Source organism: Emys orbicularis, chromosome 7 (genome assembly GCF_028017835.1).
Source record: "Emys orbicularis isolate rEmyOrb1 chromosome 7, rEmyOrb1.hap1, whole genome shotgun sequence".
Lineage (NCBI taxonomy): Eukaryota > Metazoa > Chordata > Testudines > Emydidae > Emys > Emys orbicularis.
In genome coordinates, this window is record NC_088689.1 from 7,935,948 (window position 1) to 7,959,156 (window position 23,209).

A 23,209-nucleotide genomic window follows, 5' to 3' on the forward strand; every position below is an offset into this window, starting at 1 on the left:
GTTGCCACAACTGTGCACTGCTGTGACTGTGGGGCAACATTCCAGACAATAACTCATGTGGTGGAAGAGGGCCCAATTTGACACCTGTATTCTCTGGTTACAGAGCCTGGACGTTGTGCTCTGATGCTGTATATGAGAAGAAGTGGCCAGATTAAGTACAGGTTATATGTTCAGTTTCCTGACTGGATGATAGCAACAGCAATAGGCCCTGTTATCAGCAAAGCACATGCTTAACTTCAGCTTTAAGGAGACTACTCATGTAGTTAAACTTAAGGAAGTGCTTAAGTGCTTTATTTAATAGGGATAGGCTTAAGCATGGGTTTACAGTTAAACCCGTGCTTGATTGCTTTGCTGAATCATTGCCTTAACCAGGTTTCTTATGCAAATACTCATAGGAAAAAATATAATTTGCTTTCCATGATTAGGCAAAGAGTACAAGCTTAAAATTTATTTTCCATTAAACCTTACTAGAGAAATGTTTGTGGAACAGAGAACATTAAAGGTTGAGAGTGCAAACAAAGAGAATTCATTTGAAATGTCAAGCAAATATTCATGGGGAAATATTTGCAGTATTTACCTAGTAATAATAGACAGATAGTCTACTCACCCTCCATCTGGTGTGTGTGTGTGTGTGTGTGTGTGTGTGTGGGTGTGGGTGTAAAATATATCTTTAGAGAAGTTGAGATTTCTAGTGAAAAACTAAGGCCATTTGGCTTAAAAAGGTGACTAACAATCTTTCAGGGCAGGGTGTTATTTCTAAAGTAAACAGGACTTCTCTCAACATTTCATCATTTTTGGGAAGAATTTCTGCCCCCTTAATCAAAGAGTTTTCAGTGGAAACATTCTTGAGTGAAAAATTCACAAATATTCCCCCTCCCTTTCACAAAATTAAGGCAATTTTCCATTCCACATGGAAATGCAAAACCTGTCCAGTTTCAAGGGTTTGTGCGTTTCACTACTACAAATTTCACATAGCTTTGAGCTATTACTCTCTTTCTCTTGCTCTCTTAGTCAATGAGACTACTCCACATGCTTAACTTGACACATATGATTAAATCGTTTGCTGGATCAGGGCTTTATAGTATACAGCTTTTGATAAGTCAACCCTATCCTTTAAAAATGCCCTTTTGCCCTAACTTGCTGCATCTTCCGTTACTCTCTGCTGATGCTTCCCTATAAACCAGTAATTCAGAGGTCATGCAATCCTGTCACCCAATAGCCAAGCTTTAGCAAAGGAACAACAATGGGAAAATGGGTAATAAATGTATGTCCAGCACACATCAGATACAATTACTACATAAATCCCCTCCATTGGGAGCTGGGACCAGAACCCTAGTCTTTCCACCATAAAATGAGAAGGCCCTTGTTACTCGATCTGAAGGAGAACTTCTCCACCTTCTAACAGAAGCTACCATATCTTCTTTGTGGGCCAGCCAGAATGAGACAACATCACTCGTTCATTCACACACAGATCTGAAAAGTTCTTAATATGCCATCAATTAACTTTTGCTTCCGGTGGCACCCAAAATCCAAGCAGTACTGAGGCTCTTGAGAACTTTAAAAAGAAAACAAAAATTGTCAGGCTCAGTTTGAATTTTGGGGAAGAACGTGCTGGTCAATTTAGTATTTGATCTGAATTGATCTGAACCAGTTCACCAGTCCTTAGTATTGACCAACAAGTAGGACAACTAATTTAGATCACACAAACTTGCAACAGACCATCAGCCTGTGTTTGGTATTCCTGGGATGCTGTGGATCTATACACCCTGGTCCAAATCTTGTAAGCTTTACACACATGTTACAAAGCAATGGGAGTTTTGGATGCTTAAGAGCTGCAGGAATGGGCCAACCCACACCCCACTAGCTTGTGAAGGAATCAAGAGCAACTGATGCCACTCCTGACAAAAACACATTGTGCACAGAAGGAATCTTCCTTTCCTCCTTCAAACACACAATAGTCCAACCAACACTGAAAAAAACCCTACCCTGATACATCAGTTCTAGCCAGCTACTGCCCAGTGTCAAACATCCCAGTCCTGAGCGATCTCTCCGAGAGGCTAGTCAAAGCACAACTAAAAATACATCAAGATGTTCAGACGTGACTAGTGATTGTAGGTGCCTCCATCTTGAGATGTTTTAGAGGGGCCCTGTCAGTGCTTAATTTGTGCTAGGGCCTTGCAGTTCATAGCCCCAGCACCTCTAAGCTTGGCAACTCATAGCCCCGGCACCTCTGGACTTGGCAGTTCATAGCCCCGGCACCTCTGGGATTGCCGCATCAATTATGAAAATGAAAAAAAAAATTGCTTGAGCCCCAGCACCTCTCTCATGACAAATTAAGCACTGGGCCCTGTAGGAATGAAGGAAAGTAGATGTGTTTTGTAGTTTAAGTAAAATAAAGGGGTTTTTATCAGCCATGGAAAGGCTTTGAATATAACGGGGGGAAATGTAACAAGGCCTTGACAATGTGGGGAGGGATAGCTCAGTGGTTCAAGGATTGGCCTGCTAAACCCAGGGTTGTGAGTTCAATCCTTCAGGGGGCTACTTAGGGATTTAGTTGGGGATTGGTCGTGCTTTGAGCAGAGGCTTGGACTAGATGACCTCCTAAGGTCCCTTCCAACCCGAATAATCTATGATTGCTTCTAATTTTTGAATCTATTGGCATCTGGCAAGATTAATTTTGGGGAAAATACTGAGCTCAAAGTTTGGTTGATAAGAAGAGAGAAGCCTCTCATTATCAGGAATAGTTCTAACTAGTTTAACAATAAAGAAGAGCTGATCTGTGATGAACTGGTAGTAACCTTTAACATACCAATGTTGTCTTAAAGAAGGAGGCCATTCATAAAATCATGTCTACTCAAGGCCAGGAAAGGGCTGCCCCAAACTAGTTCTTAACTAAAGCTAGCCATTGGCAATGACATCACTTGTTTGTTAAAGAGTATCAAAAGATAACCTCAAAGTATTCATTACTGGTTCCTGCCTATCCAGTTGGAGCTAGTCAGCGTGGGTTTAAGCAACCCTGGGTCTAGGCCTTTTGTATTTTAATCAAGTGCTTATGAATTTGTTACTGCATGGGTAATAATAATTATTTAGGCTTTTTAGACATGTTTAGAATAAATTGTATAACTATAATTTGGCCTTTGGATTTAAGAAAGGAATTTATGGCTGAATATGTGTCATGGAGGCACCCTGTGTTAATAAGTCAATAATAATTCCAATGGGCCCTGATTTTCAGAATTCATCTTAAGCACCTACCTTCCGAAAAGCAGGTCCTTTTAAAGGCATCTCAAGTTGAATGTACCAAAGTAGAGATGCCCAAAATCTATAGTAACTTTTGAAAATCTTGGCCTAAGTTTCCAAGGGAGAATCAGCAACAGACCGACTTTGAGACCGTCAGAGGACTTTCATGATACCAGTGCAAAGTATTAATATTTTATTATTCAATGTGCTTTTTATTTCTCAGAGATAACTGATTAGGGAAAAATATATCACGAAATAACTTTTCAATGGGCCTAGATCCAGGTTTTATTCAAGCACATCCCTTTCTACATATATCAAATGCCTATTTCATTGGAAAATATCACGATGCAAGGAAAGAAATTGTACACAAATATACTGCTGTGTCAACGTTATTGATTTTCTCACCATTTGTAAAGACCTTCATTGTCCTATCATGTTTCTTAAATCTATCAGCTTTTCAAAAGGCGACCCTGGGAGCCCCATTTATCTGCAGCTGAACATTCTTTTCATTTCCATTTAACAATCAAAATCATGATTTAAATGGCTAGGGCCCCCTCTCTGCTTCCATTACGTTAAATGTCCGAGAACAGTCAGTCATCATCCTCTCTCAAAGTACTGCACTCAGTTTCAATAATTTGTGTTGAACGCCTTTGCGGGACTAGGAAAGCTACAAGCCTGTGGTTTTTTTTAAATCAAGATCTCATTATCCAGCCTGATTTTTTTAAATCTGAGCAATTTAGTTAAGTATGCTTCATTAATCAGGTAGCTCTTCAGCAGCCAGGGTAGACCAGTCTTCTTTTTGGGTCTTCCAGCAATCATTCAAACAATACAAAAACTCAGTCCATTGGAGTGGGTAAGGAGCGACGTTCCACATCCTAAATCCCCTGTTGTGCATCCATGCACAGCTCAAAGGTCAGCATCCAAGTGGCAATTTTGCTTTCATACAACTTGCAAGAGAGAGAGAGAGAGACCACCCGCAGCACTAACAGAACCGGTGTCAAAATCCCCAGCTCCATGCATCTCTCCTCCCCAAAGCCGCCTTGTTCTTCCCCATTCTTCTTAAAGCAACCATGTCCCAAACATCAAAATGGACAGAATCATAGACTCATAAGAAAATAGGGCTGGATGGGACCGCAAGAGATCATCTACTCCACCCACCTCCCATCCATGCTAAGGCAGGACCAGGTATACTTAGACCACCTCAACAGGTGTTTGTCTGGCCTGTTCTTGAAAACCTCCAGTGACAGGGATTCCACAGCCTCCCTAGGTCACCTGTTCCAGTGATTACCTAGCCTGAGAGTTCGAAAGTTTTCCCTAATATCTAACTCAAATCTCTCTTGCTGCAAACATAGAGAACAAAGGCTAGGCCTACATTTGGAGTTGGGGTTGTGATTCCCCGCTCACGTAGCCATACTTGTGCTAACTCTCATTGAGTTAGCATGCTAAAAATAGTAGGGTAGCCGTGGTAGCATAGAATCATAGAACTGGAAGGGACTTCGAGAGGTCATCTAGTCCAGTCCCCTGCACTTTAGGCAGGACTAAGTATTATCTAGACCAGTGGTCTCCAAACTTTTTTGATCGCGCACCCCTATCAATAAAAAATTTTTGAACACGCACCCCCGGCCGCGCCGCAGGGCCAGCTCTACCATTTTTGCCGCCCCAAGCAAAAAAAAAGAAAAAGAAAAAAGCCACTCAGACTCCCGCCCGAACTGATGAAGCAAAAAAAAAAAAAAGCCGCCCGAACTGCCGAAGGCGGCGCTGCTCCGGCGGCGCTCCTCCTGCCGCGCACCCCACTTTGGAGACCACTGATCTAGACCATCCCTGACAGGTGTCTGTCTAACCTGCTCTTAAAAATCCCCAATGATGGAGATTCCACAACCTCCCTAGGCAATTTATTCCAGTCCTTAGTCACTCCGACAGTTAGGAAGTTTTTCCTAATGTCCAGCCTAAACTGTCCTTGCTGCAATTTAAGCCCATTGCTTCTTATCCTATCCTCAGAGGTTAAGAAGAACAATATTTCTCCCTCCTCCTTGTAACAACCTTTTATGTACTTGAAAACTGTATGTCCCCTCTCAGTCTTCTCTTCTCCAGACTAAACAAACCCAATTATTTCAATCTTCCCACATAGGTCATGTTTTCTAGACCCTTAATCATTGTTGTTGCTCTTCTCTGGACTTTCTCAAATTTGTCCACATCTTTCCTGAAATGTGGCGCCCAGAACTGGACACATTACTCCAGTTGAGGCCTAATCAGCGCGGAGTAGAGCGGAAGAATTACTTCTCGTGTCTTGCTTACAATACTCCTGCTAATACATCCCAGAAGGATGTTTGCTTTTTTTGCAATAGCGTTACACTGTTGACTCATATTTCGCTTGTGATCCACTATGATCCCCAGATCCCTTTCCGCAGTACTCCTTCCTAGGCAGTCATTTCCCATTTTGTATGTGAACAGCAAGGTGAGTGGCAACCTGGGCTAGCCGCCCCAAGTACAAACCTGCCTGGATCCCAGGGGTATGTACTTGGGGAGGGTAGCTTGTTAGGGTTGCCAATTTTCTAACTGCAGAAAATTGAACACCCTTGCCCCATCCCTTCCCTGAGGCCTTGCCCCCCACTCACTCCATCCCCCCTCCTGTCACCTGCTCTCCCCCACCCTCACTCATTTTCATCAGGCTGGGGCAGGGGGTTGGGGTACAGGAGGGGGTACAGGCTCCGGGCTGGCACTGCAGACTCTGGGGTGGGGCAGGGGTGCGGGACGGGGTTCAGGATGTGGGCTCCAGGTGGCGCTGACGTCTGGCTGCTCCCGGGAAGCGGCGACATGTCCCTCCGGCTCCTAGGCAGAGGCACGACCAGGGAAGCTCTGTGTGCTCCGTGTGCTGTGGTTCTCGGCCAATGGGAGCTACGGAGCCGGTGCTAGGGGCGGCACCTGTGGGCGGGGGCAGTGCACAAACCCTCCCTGGTCGCCCCTCTGCCTAAGAGCTGGACAAGCCGGCTACTTCCTAGGAGCCGCACAGATCCGGGCAGGGAGCCTGCTTTCCTCTCTGCATCACCAATCAGACTTTTAACAACCCAGTCAGCAGTGCTGATCAGAGCCACCAGGGTCCCTTTTTGACTGGGTGTTCCAGTCAAAAACCAGACACCTGGCAACCGTATAGCCCACGTCACTGCTCACAGCTGCCCATGCTTCCAAAGCTATACGACTATTTGGAGCGTGCCAGCTCAAAGATAGCTAGGGTGATTATGTCTGCTTGAGCTGGGAATCACACCTCCACCTTCATGTGTAGATGTAGTCTAAAGTACTGCTAATGGTACACTTGTCAAGCTTGTCCATGAGGCATAGAAACTACAGGATCATTTAACCTAAAATAATCTGAATTAGGCCCCAGTTCTGCAAACATGTCTTCACATGAGTAATTTTACTTGCATGTGTAATCTCGTTAAAATCCACGGGGTGACTCAGTGCATAAAGTTACTCATGTATCGACGTGTTTGCAGGATCGAGACCTTAATTTGCAAATTCCATTTTAGTTGGGGGATGAAAAGTTACCTGAGTAAGAGCTACCAGAGTATCAATGGCACATTGTACAAAAACTGGTGTCTATGACAGTTCTATTCAGACTACATGGACACCCTGGGTAAGTATGGGTTTCAAGTCATCTAAATGACTTCATATCCATCATTCTTCTCTGTTTATTTGGAAGTGGTGTTTACCCCCTGCGCTCAAGTCACAGACGGGCAATTCAATGTATAATGTGGAAAACCAGAACGTGGTTGATGAATGCAAAACATGGACTAGTCAGACCTCAAACAAGCAAGCTAGAGCTATTCATAGACTTAAAACTCTGAATATTTTCAAAAGACAGAAATGTATGCTGCCTCAAGGGAACTTAGCTGCTGCAAATGGTAACTTCTTTATGGCACATAATAGGTCACAGAAGTCATTTGTGGGAAAGGCAGTTATATAAAATGCAGGGTATCAAACCAGATGACCCAAGTGATCATTTCTGCCACTACTACATATGACCTTTCAGTCCCTCATTACAGCACAAGTATGTAATAAGGGTGAAATTCGCTACTGTGCAAAGGGCCAGCAAGAAGCCTATGCAATATTTAAATCCCAGTTAAGCCCTACAGACAGGATCCCACCCTAATTTATCACCCATGCTGTGGGAGGAAGAAGTCCTAAGGGATTAAATAGTTCTTGGTACCTAGCCTTGTACTGGCCCTCTGTGCAGGGGTAAATTTCACCCCAAATGAACAATCCTTGAACAACTGTTCCCATGTCTTGGGCCAACACAGACTTTAAGATCGAGAATGCTGGTGTTCCTGTTTTTTTTTTCTTATGCAGGCATTTATCCTGTGTATACTGCATGGAAATTCCCAATCCATATGCACTGTCTCAGTTTCCGTAAACCAGTTAGGTGCCTTTCAAGTGCAGAGGAAAATGAAGTCCCTGCCTCAAAAAGTAAGCAGTGTAAAAGGACACACACCACAGGCTGAGACGGAGCAGCAGGGTCTGTGGAGAGGGGGTGAATGGTACCACGGAGACAGCTAAAACCTTGCTTAATACAGAATTTGAGGGAGACTCTGTCTGGGGCGTCCCCTTTAATCAGGGGTCTGTGTGGGACAATCCAGGGCATTATTCCCAATAATCACCCTACTTCTTCATATCCTGTGCCCTATACTTCCATACAGCAAGAGACCCTGTCAGAAATGTACAGAAGAGAAGGTAGCCTCTGCCTTTTACAAGCATGCCGGCATTACAAACTCTCACTAAATTGTAACTCAGTGGGGTGCTTGCCTAATTCAAACCTTTTGGGCTTTGGGAGCATTTTCTCTTCAGGATTTTGTCAGATCCTGTTCAGTTGGCTAGTGGGAGAACTGTCAGGGCAAATAACCTTACATGCAATCTGGTTTCCGGAGATCCTAACATCTTAACAAGTCTCTCCCCTTCTAAACAATGAAATCATCCCCAGCCAGAAGGTATAAATATGATGGGATGCTCAATACCTTTTATGCCCATCCATGTCTTGTAGACAATCACAGCCCTAGAGCCTCAGCTGTTGTAAACCGGCATTTACTTCAATAGAGCTACGCCAATTTACACAAACACAGGATCTGGTCCATAGTACTTACATTAGCAGTAATGAACATTCAGGGAATGGATGAAGATTAACCAGCCAAGGCAGAAGTCATATCATAAACTAACAAGACGCTAAACGTATTCTCACTTACCTTGCGCTTGTTGGTTGGGCAGACGTACAGGTAGCTCAAAATAGTCTTCAGGCCAACCTTATCGTTCAGTTTCTCATATGTTGTCCCATAATCTGTTGACCTATAAATCAAAAGAGAGCTTTAATAAGTACAAATACTTAATCACAAAAGGCACAAGCCACTTGGCTGCTTTTCAATGTAAAGCCTATGTTTTACATAGTGGAATGGCTCTCTGGAGCTTTTTGAATGATTCATGTAGTATATAATGATGCTTAATTATGTACACACAGCATCATGTGAGTGGTTAACATTTGCATTTAAATTGGATTAGGAAACATTAAAACAGCATCTTCCCACTGCACTTTAAAATAAACATGTTCAATAAGAAACATTAATTCTCGATAGAAGAGGAGATGATGATAATTATTGTAAATGCCAAATAACTGAGAGCGAGGGGCTAAGTTATCACTTCAGTATATTATAAGCTCACTCAAGTTTTTTTTTTTTACATAAGATACTGCATCCTTTCCAGGCGCGGCCAAGTGCTGTTGCTTAGTAAAAACAATGTGTTCTCAGAGTGAAAGCCACTGATTTCCTTTAGGAAAGCCCAACAGCATGAGTATTACAGTTCACATGGGCTTGTTGTGTAAAAAAAAAAAAAAAAAAAAAGACAGAGGATGGTAAAAAAAAGCTTAACAACTCTACAAATTGAGGTGTCTCTTGAAAGTATCTCTGATATCAATGTTGCCAGTAGAGACATCAGCTATCTGTTCTTAATGAGGACAAATAAAGAAAACATTTAAGGCTGTCTAATGTAGCCAAGAACTCTATTCTGACGCTTGACTGGAACAGAGATCAATTATTAGCAAAAGATTCAATTCGTTATGTGGATCCTGTTTAAAAGAATTATCTTCTAGTATCTTGAAGAATGTGGTAGATGATGGAACAACACTTAGTACTGTCTGGGACTATATACCACAGAAGAATGCAACGTGTTTCTGGACAAGCATAAATATTTCAAAAGAAGAACGTGTGCCTTTAAAACAAACACACTACTGTCACAAATGTTGTCATTGTAAGGAATGGATGTATCACTAAAAACTTCCACTTCCATTTGCAGAGGGCCAGAATATCACCTCCCAACCTATCATTCTGATGCCTGGCTGCCGACATCCATGATCTCCAGGTTTGGCTATTGCATCTCATTATATCTAGGAATTAAACCTGGGGCTGACCAGAAGATGGCAATTCCATGTCACAGCTACCTTCAAGGTTTCAAAATTTGTTTTAATTTCACATTTTAACGAAAACAAAACTTTTCAAATAGTTTTTTGCAAAAACCAGAATTGTGTCAAAGTGTCTGTTTGGGGATCAAAACACAAGCTTTTTAATTAGGCAATTATATTTTGATGGTTAGAACACTGTCCTGGGATGTGGGAGAACCAGGTTCCAAGTCCTTGCTCTGCCTGATTCTTAGCAGAGTTTTTCATCCTAATCAGTGCCCTAACCACCAGGCTACATAGCAAGTAGGCATATGTGTTTTCCCGCTCTCTCCCTCTGTTTTTCTCAAAATTGATACTGCTCTGAAAAACATTTCAGTTCAGTATATTTTGGCAAAACTGTTCCCACCCGCTCTAAATAAACCCCCCACACAGAAAAAAGCTCCAAGTGGTAAAAAATGCAGCCGCTTCACTGCTTAGCAACCCAGGTCAACATAAGCACTTTACCCTAGTGCGCCACTCTCTATACCAGTCCCCCATGGAATCCAGAATCCAGCTGAAGCTTGCTGGATTCAAAGCCTTCCACGGGATTGGCCAACGACTCCCCCATCCTCTGTTACTGTGCGCTCCCAAGACAGCAACATTCCACCAGAACAATGAAGCCATCAGCAAGTCGGAGGCAGTTTGTGACAACAGGAGATAACTGGGCCTAAACTAGCACTCCCACAAAGAGATAAGCATGACCATGACCTTGTGTTAGTGACTAAACTTATATCTATGATCTTCTCTCACACATGCACCCCCCCCCCATGCAAACGATTTCGCCTATGGGCTGAGAAGGAAGAAAGAGGGGTATCATTACTGTTAGTTCTACTTCTGAACGTATGGGAGATGCGGTAATGCTATGGTGCTGGGAGCCATACGCAGTAGGTAGAATACAACACAATCCTGAATTCCTGGCCTCCATCTGTTACACTAGCCATATCTTAACACTGCCTCCCCGTGGCCAAGATTTGCATATGCTCTTTATTGATATTTCTGTCGCATTGTGTGTGGCGCCACATTCTGCCTCTATTTAAACTGAGATTATCAGTAAAGATGAAAGAGTATAAATTACCAAAGGGCAGAATTTGGCTCAGAGTGTTAGGAATCTGTATATTGATTAATGGGTTAATGTCTCCCTTTAATTGCACTAATGTTATCTCATTTATTTTGATAGAGTGGCACCAGGAAAATTGCCAGGAGAATTCACCGCATACATTTTATTATGAAGATGTTAAAAACAAAAAGCCACACAGCAAAACAAGACAAAACAAAAAACCAACCATGAAACAGATGTTTCAAATCTATTGTAAGTAATAAGCTTATATTCAGAATTACTAGCCATTTTTTCTGACTCTCCAGGCAATTATTTTGCATTCATGGCTTTATTTACAAGGTAACATTATCTACAGATGGAAGAGAGTGCTTCTGTCAACATCTATAACAGCACTAGAAATAGTAGAAAGCTTGGGGGAAAAAATAAGATGTTTTGCAGATGAACAAATATGCAAGTGATCAAAGGAGCTAGCATCTGATTTCAATCTTATCCATAATCCATGCTTTTCATGATTCTGCCCTAAGTGACTAATAATCACACACTCCAAAAAACATAAACTAAATGTATCTTATTTGCATCTGTTTTTTCCTGTTCCTCTCATGCTATTTGAACGCTGCCCTTCTTTTTTATACATGTTCTAAATATTATATACAGAGCTGGTCAGAACCTAGAATTCTGTTTTGCTGGAAATCCTGATTTTTTTCTTCATTCCCAAGTCAACATGAAAATTCAAAATTTTATGTGGAACAAGAATTGTATATCAGAAAAATTGAAACTTTTTTTGACTTTGTCTAAATGTTTCTTGTCTATATGGACAGAACTTTTCATTTTGACTGTATTGTTTCCCCTTGTTACATTATAACAGAAGCAAAATGATAAAGTCAAAACAAGATGCTTCAACCTTATCAAAATGAATCTTTTCAATAATTTTCTATCAAAAATGTCAACAACATCGATACATCCCTATGGAATGTTTTGATTTAGTTGAATCAGCATTTTCTGACAGAAAACTGTTCTGATGGGAAAAAATGGACCAACTGCAATTATAGAGAATTAGCCATGGGCAGAAAAACAAGGCTTGCTTTCTTTACTGCAATATTTAAATTATATACCGACCACGATTCCAAGTGAACATGGTATTTAAACACATGTATAACTTTAAGCACAACAGTAGACTCACTGACTAAAGCCGGTCAGAAAAAATATTATTTTCTGCAAAAAGCTTAGAAGAAAACGTGTTTTCTGCAAGAGTTTTCAAGTTTTCATTGGAAAACAAAAAGGGTTTTGTTTTGGGGCTTTTGTGGTTGAAATCATGACAAATTTTGACAAAAAAACATTAATTGTCACAAAACTTTCTGTTTTGTTAAAAAGCCATTTTGTTGACTGGGAGGAAAATGGTAAATAATATTTGATTAACTCTATCTGGACAACTCACATGCTTAACAGTACCCACATGCTTAAATAACAGACTGAACTGGAGCATATTTTGACGTCTGCAGCACTGAATGGAGGTCAAGACTTCCACCTGCATCCTGGGAAGGCAGTGCTTTATTCCATGTGTGACGTGTTAAGTGTGCCTGGATAAACTCTTGGGATGTGGCTGCTCTACCCCTGCCCAGAGGAGGCCATTATTGTCAAGGCTCCATATTCCCCTTACTATGTAGGTGTGCAGGAGAGCTGGACTGGTAGCCATGGAGAGTAAATCTTCCATTTGCTTACAGGATAGGTAGAGTCGAGGCACGGCAAGCAGTTCAAGACTCTCACAGACTTCAACAGAAGGAGCATTGTGGTTTTTGATGGGGTCGGCAGGATTAGAGTTGCCAATTTTCTACTCACACAAAACCGAACACCCTTGCCCCGCCTCCTGCCCTGCCCCGCCCCTCTTCCAAGGCCCCGCCCCTGCTCACTCCATCCCCCCCTCTGTCGCTCATACTCCCCACCCTCACTCACTTGTTCATTTCCACTGGGCTAGCTCGGGGGGTTGGGGTGCAGGAGGGGGTGAGGGTTCTGGCTGGGGGTGCAGGCTCCTGGGTGGGATCAGAAATGAGGAGTTCAGGGTACAGGAGGGGGCTCTGGGTGAGGCAGGGGGTTGGGGTGCGGGAGGGAGTGAGAGCTCCAGATGCGGGAGCAGGCTCTGGGGTGGAGCCAGGGATGAGGGGCTTGGGGTGCGGGAGGGGGCTCCAGGCTGAGGCAGGAGGATGGGGTGTGGTAGGGGGGTACGGGCTCTGGGGTGGGGGTGCAGGTTCCAGGATGGGGCCAGAAATTAGGGGTTCAGGATGCGGGAGGGTGCTCCGGGCTGGGGCGGGGGTTGGGGTACGGGGGGTGAGGGCTCCGGCAGGGGTGCAGGCTCTGGGGTGGGGCTGGGGATGAGCAGTTTGGGGTGCAGGAGGGGGCTCTGGGCTGGGATCGAGGGGTTTGGAGGCCAGGAGGGGGGGATCAGGGCTGGGGCAGGGGGTCGGAGTGCGGAAGGGGGTCAGGGGTGCAGACTCTGGGCGGCGCTTACCTCAGGCGACTCCCGGAAGCAGTGGCATGTCCTCCCTCTGGCTTCTATGCAGAGGCGCAGCCAGGTGGGGCTGCACGCTGCCCCATCCACAAGCACCACCCCCACAGCTCCCATTGGCCACGCTTCCCAGCCAATGGGAGCTGCGGAGCTGGTGCTTGGGATGGGGGCAGCGCATAGAGCCCCCTGGCTGCCCCTACGCCTGGGAGCCAGAGGGGGCACATGCCGCTGCTTCCGGGAGCCACACAGAGCCACGGCAGGCAGGGAGCCTGCCTTAGCCCCCTGCGCCGCCGACTGAACTTTTAACGGTCCGGTCAGCGGTGCTGACCGCAGCTGCCAGGGTCCTTTTTCGACCAGGCAACCCTAGGCTGGATGGAGACTTAGCCCTGTATGAACAGTCAATAGAAAGCTTGTTGTACAGCTTGGTAACCACTGCTTAATAGAATTACCAAATGGAACTCTAGAGGGTTATATATTGATTGACCTCCCCTGACCCATCAGGTCATAGGTGGGTTCCCTTCTTAGATGGTAAGCTCATACCAATACCTAATCTTCCTGTGAGTATGTACAGTGCCTAATGCAACGATACTGCTGGCTAGGTCATCTACAGGGACTGAACAGAAAACTTGTGGATCCAAAAACATAAGCTTGCCTTGCTGCCGGAGATGGAAGCCCAGATCCATTAGCTTAAAGGCAGTAGCTGACCGAAACTTCTGTACTTGCCCTTGTCTCCTAGAAGGGGACAAAGAGCTATACTACATTAGGCCTTGTCTACACACAGAATTTGCACTGGTTTATCATAACATGGTTTTTAAACTGATTTACTTAAACTGCTGCAAACCCTTGTGCGGACACTCTTAGTTCAAGTTCAGAGTGGCTTATTTTGACTTAGGTTGATTGGGAACAGGTTTAAGCTAAGCGACACCAAACTAAGGCACTCTGAAAACGAACAGAGTATCCACATCGGGGTTTGCACCAGCTTAACTAAACCAGTTTAAAAATCACACCTTTAATTAAAGCAGTGCAACTTTCTCATGCAGACAAGCCCTTACTGCAGGTTACACTAACACATAGTAGGTGCTACTGGAATTCAAATACTAAATAGTAAAAGTGTAATATTCAGAGACAGAGTATTTGGCATGTTCCTGATCTGATGGACACCCATTTTGCACCATACTAATTTCATTAGCTTCAGGGGAGTCAATCCTGATTGTACCAATGTATATTTAGAATGAGACTCTTTAATGTTTATCTGAAATCAAACTTATTTTTGCATGCGGCCAGCAAGACAAACACTTCTAATTTTTACCCAGCCAAATGACCTGACAATAATTAAACAGCACCAAACATCCAGATGGGTCTGAATCTGACTTCTCTGTGTAAATTAAGACCAAACTAGCTAAAAACGTCTAGAATAATTTATATTTTGTAAAATGTTTGTGAGAAAGTTGGCATTTAAATAACTTCATTATTATTCATTGACAGCTTTTTTTCCCCTCCTCTCTACTCCCATCAGGGCAAGTGACATTTCTATTACAGTATTATAACAAACTCCTGCACGTTTTAAATAGTCACAGAATTCCATTAGTCCACCTACTGTCATGAATATCTCAATCCATTCCTCACACTATTTCAGAATAGGCAATCAGCATCAGCCGGTGATATGAACCCTAAGGAAATTATCTTCTGCTACCTTAAATATTGTGCATTGAAATCCAGAAGCCTGTCATTGTAAATGTATAGTTTAAATATATTGCTTGATAAGTTGTTATTTACTTGCTTCTGTCAGAAACGTAGGGGCTGCCTGTATTTCTCTATTTTACCTTAGCTGCTGCAGAGTTGAAAGTTAGCCAGTCATCACACAGCCATGCAGAGAGGTCTGTCTGGGGCACTTGAACAAGAGAAATAAACTGTACTTGGATTCTGGCCCATATAAATATTGTCAATTTCTCCTCTGACAGCCTAGCAGTTTGTCCAGAGTCCTGAAAAGGGACACCATCAGAATAGAATAAAATAAAGCTCATATTAAGACACACAAAATTCCTTGCTAACAACTCAAAGCATCAAATAAAAAGATTTTTTTTAAAACATGTAATGTACTTGGTACCATTTATGCTGTTTGTTTGTTTTTTCCGCTTCACTCCACTTGAGTGATGAAACAGGAAACAGATTGGTTTAATTTTCTGTGCATTGATACAATGCTGTTTTATTTTCCTGCTTGATTCCTTTTTAAAATCATGAAACGATTCATATTTCTATTTGGTTTTGTAATTTATTTATTGTTCGAGTTGCTGCTTTGACTCCTTTCAAAGTTATGCTCACAGCAGGCTACATTCATAGATTTTAAGCATTCTTTTCATAGATTCATAGATTCTAGGACTGGAAGGGACCTCGAGAGGTCATCGAGTCCAGTCCCCTGCCCGCATGGCAGGACCAAATACTGTCTAGACCATCCCTGATAGACATTCTTGGGAGGGAGTCTCCTTGCATCAGCATCACAGTATCTGCCTCCCCACCCATGACTGTTCATGGGCGGGATTAGCAGGCCAGGCCCATCCCAAAGGGGGGGAGGGGGCGTGTGCCAGTCCTAACTTAGGGAGTGTGGGGGTGGGGGCGGCCTAGGACAGGGATCAGGGCCCGGTTTGCTCCACATTCAGCTCCAGGCTAAGCTGTACCATTGCTGCCTGTCCAGCTGCTGAGGAGAGGGGGCAGTGCTGACAATACAGTGATTAGGAGCCGCAGCGTGCCACACGGTGACACCCGCAAGCCCAGGGTAGACACCACAGCATGAGCTGACAAGGAGCTATGGAAAGTCAGAAGAGGGGGTCAGCTGCTCCCTTTGTCCCATAACAAATCATGACCCTGATTTTAAGGCCTAAAGAGACTATTAGATCATCTGGTTTGACCTCCTGTATGACACAGGCCATAGCATTTCACCCGGTTACCAGGGCTGGCACTACTAGGCGGTTACTAGGTGGTCGCCTAGGGCGCTAATATTTGGGGGGTGGCGATCGCAGCGGCCGGATCTTCGGCCGCCCCGGTCGTCAGCGGTATTTCGGGGGCGGGACCTTCTGCCGCCTCTGTCGGGGGTGGCATTTCGGGGGCGGGACCTTCCGCCGCCTCTGGCGGCAAAAAAGCTGGCGGCGCTCCTGCCGGTTACTATGGCGCTTACACAGATTTACACCAGCTCAGGAGCGAATCTAAAACCCTTTTGAGCAGCAATGTAGCTGGCATTTGGAAGACAGGGCTCTTCTCTGCCGGGCAGAACGGTGTGGCAGGCTGGGGCTTACAGCAGGCTCTCATAGCTGTGTTTGTAATGTTTGAATAAAGGAATCACGGCATTGTTATGAACCAGCTGTCTGTGCCTTGTGACAAAGAACACTGGAGCTGGCAGAGGAGACGACCTGGATTTTAAGAGACTCCCTCCCTTCCTTGTGCAGTCTCAGACCTAGGCTCTGGCCCAAGCCTGAACATCTACAGTGCAGTTTCATAGCCCCACAGCTCAAGCCCAAGTCTGCTGACCTGGGCCAGCCACGAGTCTTTTATTGCAGTGTAGACATGCCCTGAGGGATTGTTTTAGGTACTGTGCTGGTCTCCCATCCCTTCGGCTGAATCTGTCTTTCCTGTATGGTTTATAGCCAGGTACCCCAGTATCCCACTGATTTTTTTGTCATTCAACCCGTTTCACAAAAGCTTATTATCTCAAGGTCCTTTTCCATTGCTAGGCATTTTAGTTCATCGCTTTTTGCTATTAAGCTTCTCACACGGCTACCTGGCCATTTCCAGCTTTTCCTTTTGGCCTTGTGCCTACTTTGATTTAACTCCTTTGTCCGTAACCCTGTTACTTGTCCAGGATCTCAGCCTCGTCTGATCTTAATTTCCTGCTCAGAGTTCAGCTTCAATTCCTCGCCTATCCTTTATTACCAGAGATAGCTACTTTTGCCTGACTGACACCCCCAGCAGATGGTCTTGTCTAACCTCAATGCTCCTCTGCACTCGAGCTTTTCCCAAGCTTCTTGTTTAAATAAAATCCCCAGTCCTGGCATATTTTCAGAGACAATGGCTTCAATTTGTTTTCGATGGAGTCAAGTCTTTCTGTATAACCACTCTCCCCTACCGAACACATTTAAACCCTGCTTCTTTACACTATCATCCAACTATTCAAACCCTTAATTTCGCCCCGGCCCCGCTCATGGAGACAAAAGCATTTCCAGAAAAGCTTCTATAGGCCCTAGATCCCATCCCCACTCCTAGTAATTAGTTTAGCTTCCAGGAAATCTCTGACGTTTTCCTGTGGGCTTGATCCTGCAAAGGACTAAGCACTCTAGCCCATGAGATCTCCCATTGAAATCAATGGGTGCACACATACACCACTTGGCTACTAGCCATGAGTTCTGCACTCTGTGCAGCAAATGGTCTTGCACCTGCCCTGACTAATCTGCTGTTATTCCTACCTACATAGTTCCTCGGGGCTTTTCTTTCTGATTGGGTACTATTCCCCAAAGCATTCAACCTGGGCCAAGTGCTTTGGCTGGAAGTCAACTCCCATTGGGAAGCACTGTGCTCTGATGGAGAAAGCACTCAACTGTGATTCGGGCTCTATTCTTGGCTCCGCCACTGGCCTGCTGGGTGACCCTGGGCAAGTCACTTGGCCTCTCTCTGGCTCAGTGTCCTCAGCTATGAAATGGGGATAATGATACTGGCCTCCTTTGTAAATAAAGAGCTAGGAATGATTATTGATTGCAGTGGGAGCAGAATTAGGCCAGGGTTGAGCACTTTTGGAATTTTACCCATTGTCTTTAAGACAGAAGCTAAGTAGTTTTACTTTTGTTTATATGAATAACTGATATTCTTTACTTTATTCCCCTGAACAGCCTGGCCCCCTCAGTACCGAACTCATTCTGTCAGTGCCTTCTTCACTCTGTCCTAAGCCTCTCAGTTTGAGATTGGCCTTGCTTTGTCTTTATGCCTTCATGGCTCACAGAATAGGCCCTTTGCCCTTCCCACACACTCAAATACCGTCTCTCAGCTGGCTTTCTCTGTGGTCATTCACTTCAGATACGGGCTAACTTGCAGGCCACAGAGAAACTAGTTCAAAGTTTTATTACCTTCAAAGAGATTCGTTCAAGAGGGCGGTTTCATTATCTGCCCTGACAGCTCTAACAATTAGAAAGCACCACTTTAAATGTCTATTTTTAAGTGGCATGGCTTAAATTCCACCATTAAAACATCGCAAATTTAGTCTGAAAGGTTGAAATTAACTTTTAACAGGCTCAAGTTAAGGGGGGGAGGGGGCGGGGAAGATACTTGCTCACTAGGACCCGCACAGAGTTAAAAACTCTCTGAGGATGAAACCTTAGTTGTATGGCCCCCACTCCCACAGTATCTGAGCACCTCACACTCTTGAATGCATTTATCTTCCCAACACATGCCCGTGAGGCAGGGCAGTGCTATTATTCCCATTTTACAGATGAGGAACTGAGGCACAGAGACGCTAAGTGATTTGTCCAAGGTCACACAAGGCCTGTCTACACTGCAGCTGGGAGCAAGCTTCCCAGCCTGCATAAACTGGCACTGGATCGGCTTGAGCTACTGCACCACAGATAGTGATGCGGATGCTGCAGCACTGGCGGCGGCCCAGGCTAGCCACCCAAGCTTGGATCCACGCTGGGTCCAAGCCACCACCAGTGTTGCAGTGTCCACACTGCTATTGTTAATGAGCTAGTTTGAGCAGTTCTACCCAGGCTAAGCAGCGAACTCCCAGCTGCAGTGTTGACAGGGACAATGGCAGAGCAGCAAACTGATCATAAGTCTCCCCAGTCCCTAGCTAATACCCCTAACCATTGGACCATCCTTGCTCTCCTTAGCTGTATGCATGAATACAGGCTCTTACTATCCACGTTTAAGCAACTACTTTTGACATTCTTGCCCCCAGGTTCCAATTCCATTTCCAGTTGACAGCAGCTTTCTTTCAGTTAAAGTGCTGAAATGACAACCCCAGGCAAAGCTGTGAATTTACTTGTTTTTCCCCTTAGGAAGACTGCCTTTTCTCCAGCATAAAATAAAGTTTCCCACCTACAAAAACTTCCTTTAATACTTTATAGCGGGGGGGGGGGGGGAGGGAGGGAAGAGACAATATAAAATGTTTGGCTTTTTTCATAAAACTGTAGAAACTGGACATTATTAGGGCTGAGAATAACTTTTCCCCACATTGATTTCCTCTTTTTATTATTTTTTTTAAATCAACTTTTATTTGAAGCAGTTTCAAGGAATAAAAATACTGCCGCTCACCTCTCTCAAAATCCTTCTCCATTTTTGGTTTAAGCAGTCAGCAGGCAGGAAAAAGGATACATTATCGCACAGATACTCCTGCCCAAGTGCTGGGCTGTAGGTTACCTCAACTGGCAGATTTTGGGAGCAGGGACCATATTTGTGTTGTGTGTTTGTACAGCGCCTAGCACAGTGAGGTCCTGGTCTGTGATTGGTGCTTCTGCAGTAGCAATTCATAATAATAGGACGTGGAGTTTTCCTGCCTGCAGTGTGAGGAGAAGAAATCCTCCCAGTCAGGCTGCACTTGGCTCTGCTGCTCCACCCGTGTCATGAGAAGCCACAGAGCAGTTCACTCTTCAGCCCTAACCCTGACCCTTCTCCAGCCCGGCCTTCTTGCAGCTGCTTTGTGGTGGCTTGTACAGAGCCGAGCGCCATGTGGGACATACATGCCCCAAACGCTGCCTGTCCCCCACATGGGTAACAGAACTGCACGAGTTTCACTGCCAGTTTGTGACTGCAGAAGTGGTAGGGTTGCCAACGCTGACTGAAGCTATTCCGGGAGATTTTTTTTTTTCCAACATGACCTAAGGTCATTAATTGTACTGTACTGTACCTATTAAAATCTCCCAGATTGCTTGCAATAGTCACCGGCGATTGATGCCATTTCCGGTAGAGTCCTGGCCAATCTGGGAGGGCTGGCAACCCTAAAAAGTGGTGGCTGTCTGAGACCGAGTCATTCGTGTGTAAGTATCCCTTTATCTTCCAGCCTTGCCAGGGAGCCTGGATGGGGTTTGCTGAGCTGCCTGCATACCGCTGTTCTTATGGCACCGAGATGTGCCGAAGTATCACCATTGCACTGATGTCCTCTTGGGAAAATGAAACGGGCAAAATAAATGCACATCTCTGTGTGCAACCAGGGCGATAAAACCTCAGAACGATCTTACTTATCGCTCTGAATCACTTGCTTCAGAGGACGCTGCCAGGAAAGCATGTGGGGTTTAGTGAAATGTACATAGCCCTTCTCATGATGGGGCCTCGGCAAATGCTCCTTTCTCCTCATGCAAACACAGCCCCAATAGGCATTACCTGAGCACGCAGTAAGAAATGCTGAATAGAACCTTATGGATTCATTTGGGTGTGATAGCCAACGCCCAGTATCGAGGGTAAATTCAAGGGGAGATCACAGAAACACAAGCCTTGCTAGAAGAACAGGAGTACTTGTGGCACCTTAGAGACTAACAAATTTATTTGAGCATAAGCTTTCGTGGGCTACAGCTGTAATAAATTTGTTAGTCTCTAAGGTGCCACAAGTACTCCTGTTCTTTTTGCGGATACAGACTAACACGGCGGCTACTCTGAAGCCTTGCTAGAGCTCCCAAGTACACAGGGCTAGTGCACATGTGGACAGGGCCGGTGCTACCATTAAGGCAAACTAGGCGGTTGCCTAGGGTGCCAAGATTTGGGGGCACCAAAAAGCAGTGCTCCTAATTTTTTTTTTACAGCATTCCTCCCCAAGTGCGGTCACCGCTCCACTTCTCCTGCCTCTCAGGCTTGCAGCGCCAATCAGCTGTTTGGCGCCGCAAGCCTGGGAGGAGAATTAGAGCGGGGGCGGCGTGCTCGGGGAGGAGGTACAGCAGAGGTGAGCTGGGGTGGGGAGGTGCTGCACGGCTGGCCGGGGGGGTGGGGAGGTGCCGCGGGGGTGCCTCAGGGCGGTGAAGGGGCGCCTCAGGGTGGGGGGGGGGGCAGGGAGCTGCCGCAGGGCTGGGGGGGGCGCAAGGTGGAAGTTTCGCCTAGGGCACGAAACTTCCTTGCACCGGCCCTGCATGCGGACCCATCCCTTACAAAGGTGCAGCATGCTCCCAGCTCTGCCGGCCAGTGTGGGTGCATTGCCCCTGGCTAGGCTTAAGCCCCAGGGCTTTTGCAGGGAGTAATGCCTGCGGCTGAGAAAAGTGTAGGGATTGATACTTTAACAAAGACTGTGGGGGGGGAGGGAGGAGTTGCGATAGGTTATAGCTGTCTGGTGACCCCTTGGGGCAAGGCTGGGTACCTCTCTTATCCTGGACATCCTTCCCTGGTGGTTGACAGGGTTACCGTAGATTGGTTTTGTAGCCCAAGGCACAGCCGTTTGGTAAGTGCCTCTGAGGAAGTCTGCCCCCCTTCCAGGGGTGCCAAGGAGTCCAAATGAAAAAGGCAAAATACTTCTGCAGCCCACAAGAGGCAGGGTCCCTGCAGTCCCACACTGCGTCAGGGGAACGCAGTCCCCAGTAAGGGGTCTGGGCGCCTACCCCTCATGTATTCAAACCAGCAGGGTTGAGTCCTAGGGCTCCCAAAAGATAACGAAGGCAAAAAAAGAAAAAAGCCAGACCCTTGTCTTCCTCAGAGCTCTCACACGGTTCCCCAGGAAATAAACCCTGCTTCCTGGGGCTGGGGAGTCCTGCGCTGCAGCTCCGCTGGCTTCAGAGCACTCTACCTCCCTGAGCTAGGATCGTCCCTTTCAAGCGTGCAGTGGGCGGGGGCTAACCGTGACCCGAGGAGCTCTTTAACCCCTTCCTGACTGCCGTGGGGATCTGCACCCAACAAGGATGAAAGAGAGAGAGGTTTTTGCACCTTTCCCCTCCTCTCCACCACCCACACCTACGCAGAGGCTGGGCACCATCTGGTCCCACCATCGCGGAGGAGAAACTCGACCAATGAAGCCTGAGAGTAGCGTGGGTGAAGAGAACCCACGTGGGAATGGCCTATTGTAAGTCCCCCCCCTCCCCCCGCATCTCATCAAATTGGCCACAAGGCAGCATAGCTCATTTAAAGCCTCCATGTTTAACAATCCGGCCGCCTATTGTACGAGACTCGCAAGCCGTGATTTAATGGGCTCTTTTACACCTGGTTCTGATGTCCCTGTCTTTTTCAATAGAAATAACATTTCATCACATTGCAAAGACAGGCTTTCTTCTCGCCTGGCTCCGAGGATTTGCAAATTAAAGGTTGGGGAAAAAATGGAAAATTTCGCACACAAAATGTTAAACCTGGATTTGGTGGGAGTGAATCACTTTTCATTCCCTTTACTGTTCCTCTCATTCTGCTGAATATCTGTCCTGTGTCATTTGAACAAAGATTTTCCTTCATCCGTCCTACAATGACTTCTCTTGCCTGTAGGCTAGAGCTGGTGAACACAAGACACCAGTACTTCATAAAATCGGTATTCAAATGCCATACCCCTCACTCCCCTTGTGATCTGGGGTCAGATTCTGATCTCACATCCACTGGTGTAAATCTGGAATATCTCCAATTAATTCAGTGGTGTTACAACCGTGTGAAAATGGAGTGAGACAGAATGACTAGGTGACATAGCTCAGAGCTTTCCCTGTCTCTCAAGTAGCTGCCCCCACAAAGATCCCTGCTGTCAGTGGGCAAGACTCAGGGTAGCTGTTCTTTTAGACATACTTTGTTCACCTTCTGAATGAGAAGTTCGACCCCTGCCCTAATCACTCAGTCACAAAAGAGGCTACACGCCACTCTTTGTAAGAGCAGGGATGTAAATCCAGGCATCCTGGCCAAATTCCATTCTGGGGTACATTTCTGCCTTGCTAAACCCCTCTTTTTCAGGAGGAAAATTATCCTTCACTTTCTGTTTTAAAGTTCTGCTGCACACTGGGAGGGCTGGTTCAGCCAATAC

General features: G+C 45.4%; 1 protein-coding gene across 1 annotated transcript in view; it reads right to left on the bottom strand.

Annotated features, from left to right (window-relative positions):
- Window positions 1–23,209, bottom strand: part of SORCS1 (sortilin related VPS10 domain containing receptor 1) — a gene marked incomplete at its 5' end in the record, with an annotated part of 424,998 nt that overhangs the window by 229,477 nt on the left and 172,312 nt on the right. Inside the window, 1 exon segment of the mRNA XM_065407558.1 lies at window positions 8,469–8,568. Within this exon segment, the coding sequence (XP_065263630.1) occupies window positions 8,469–8,568 (100 nt within the window).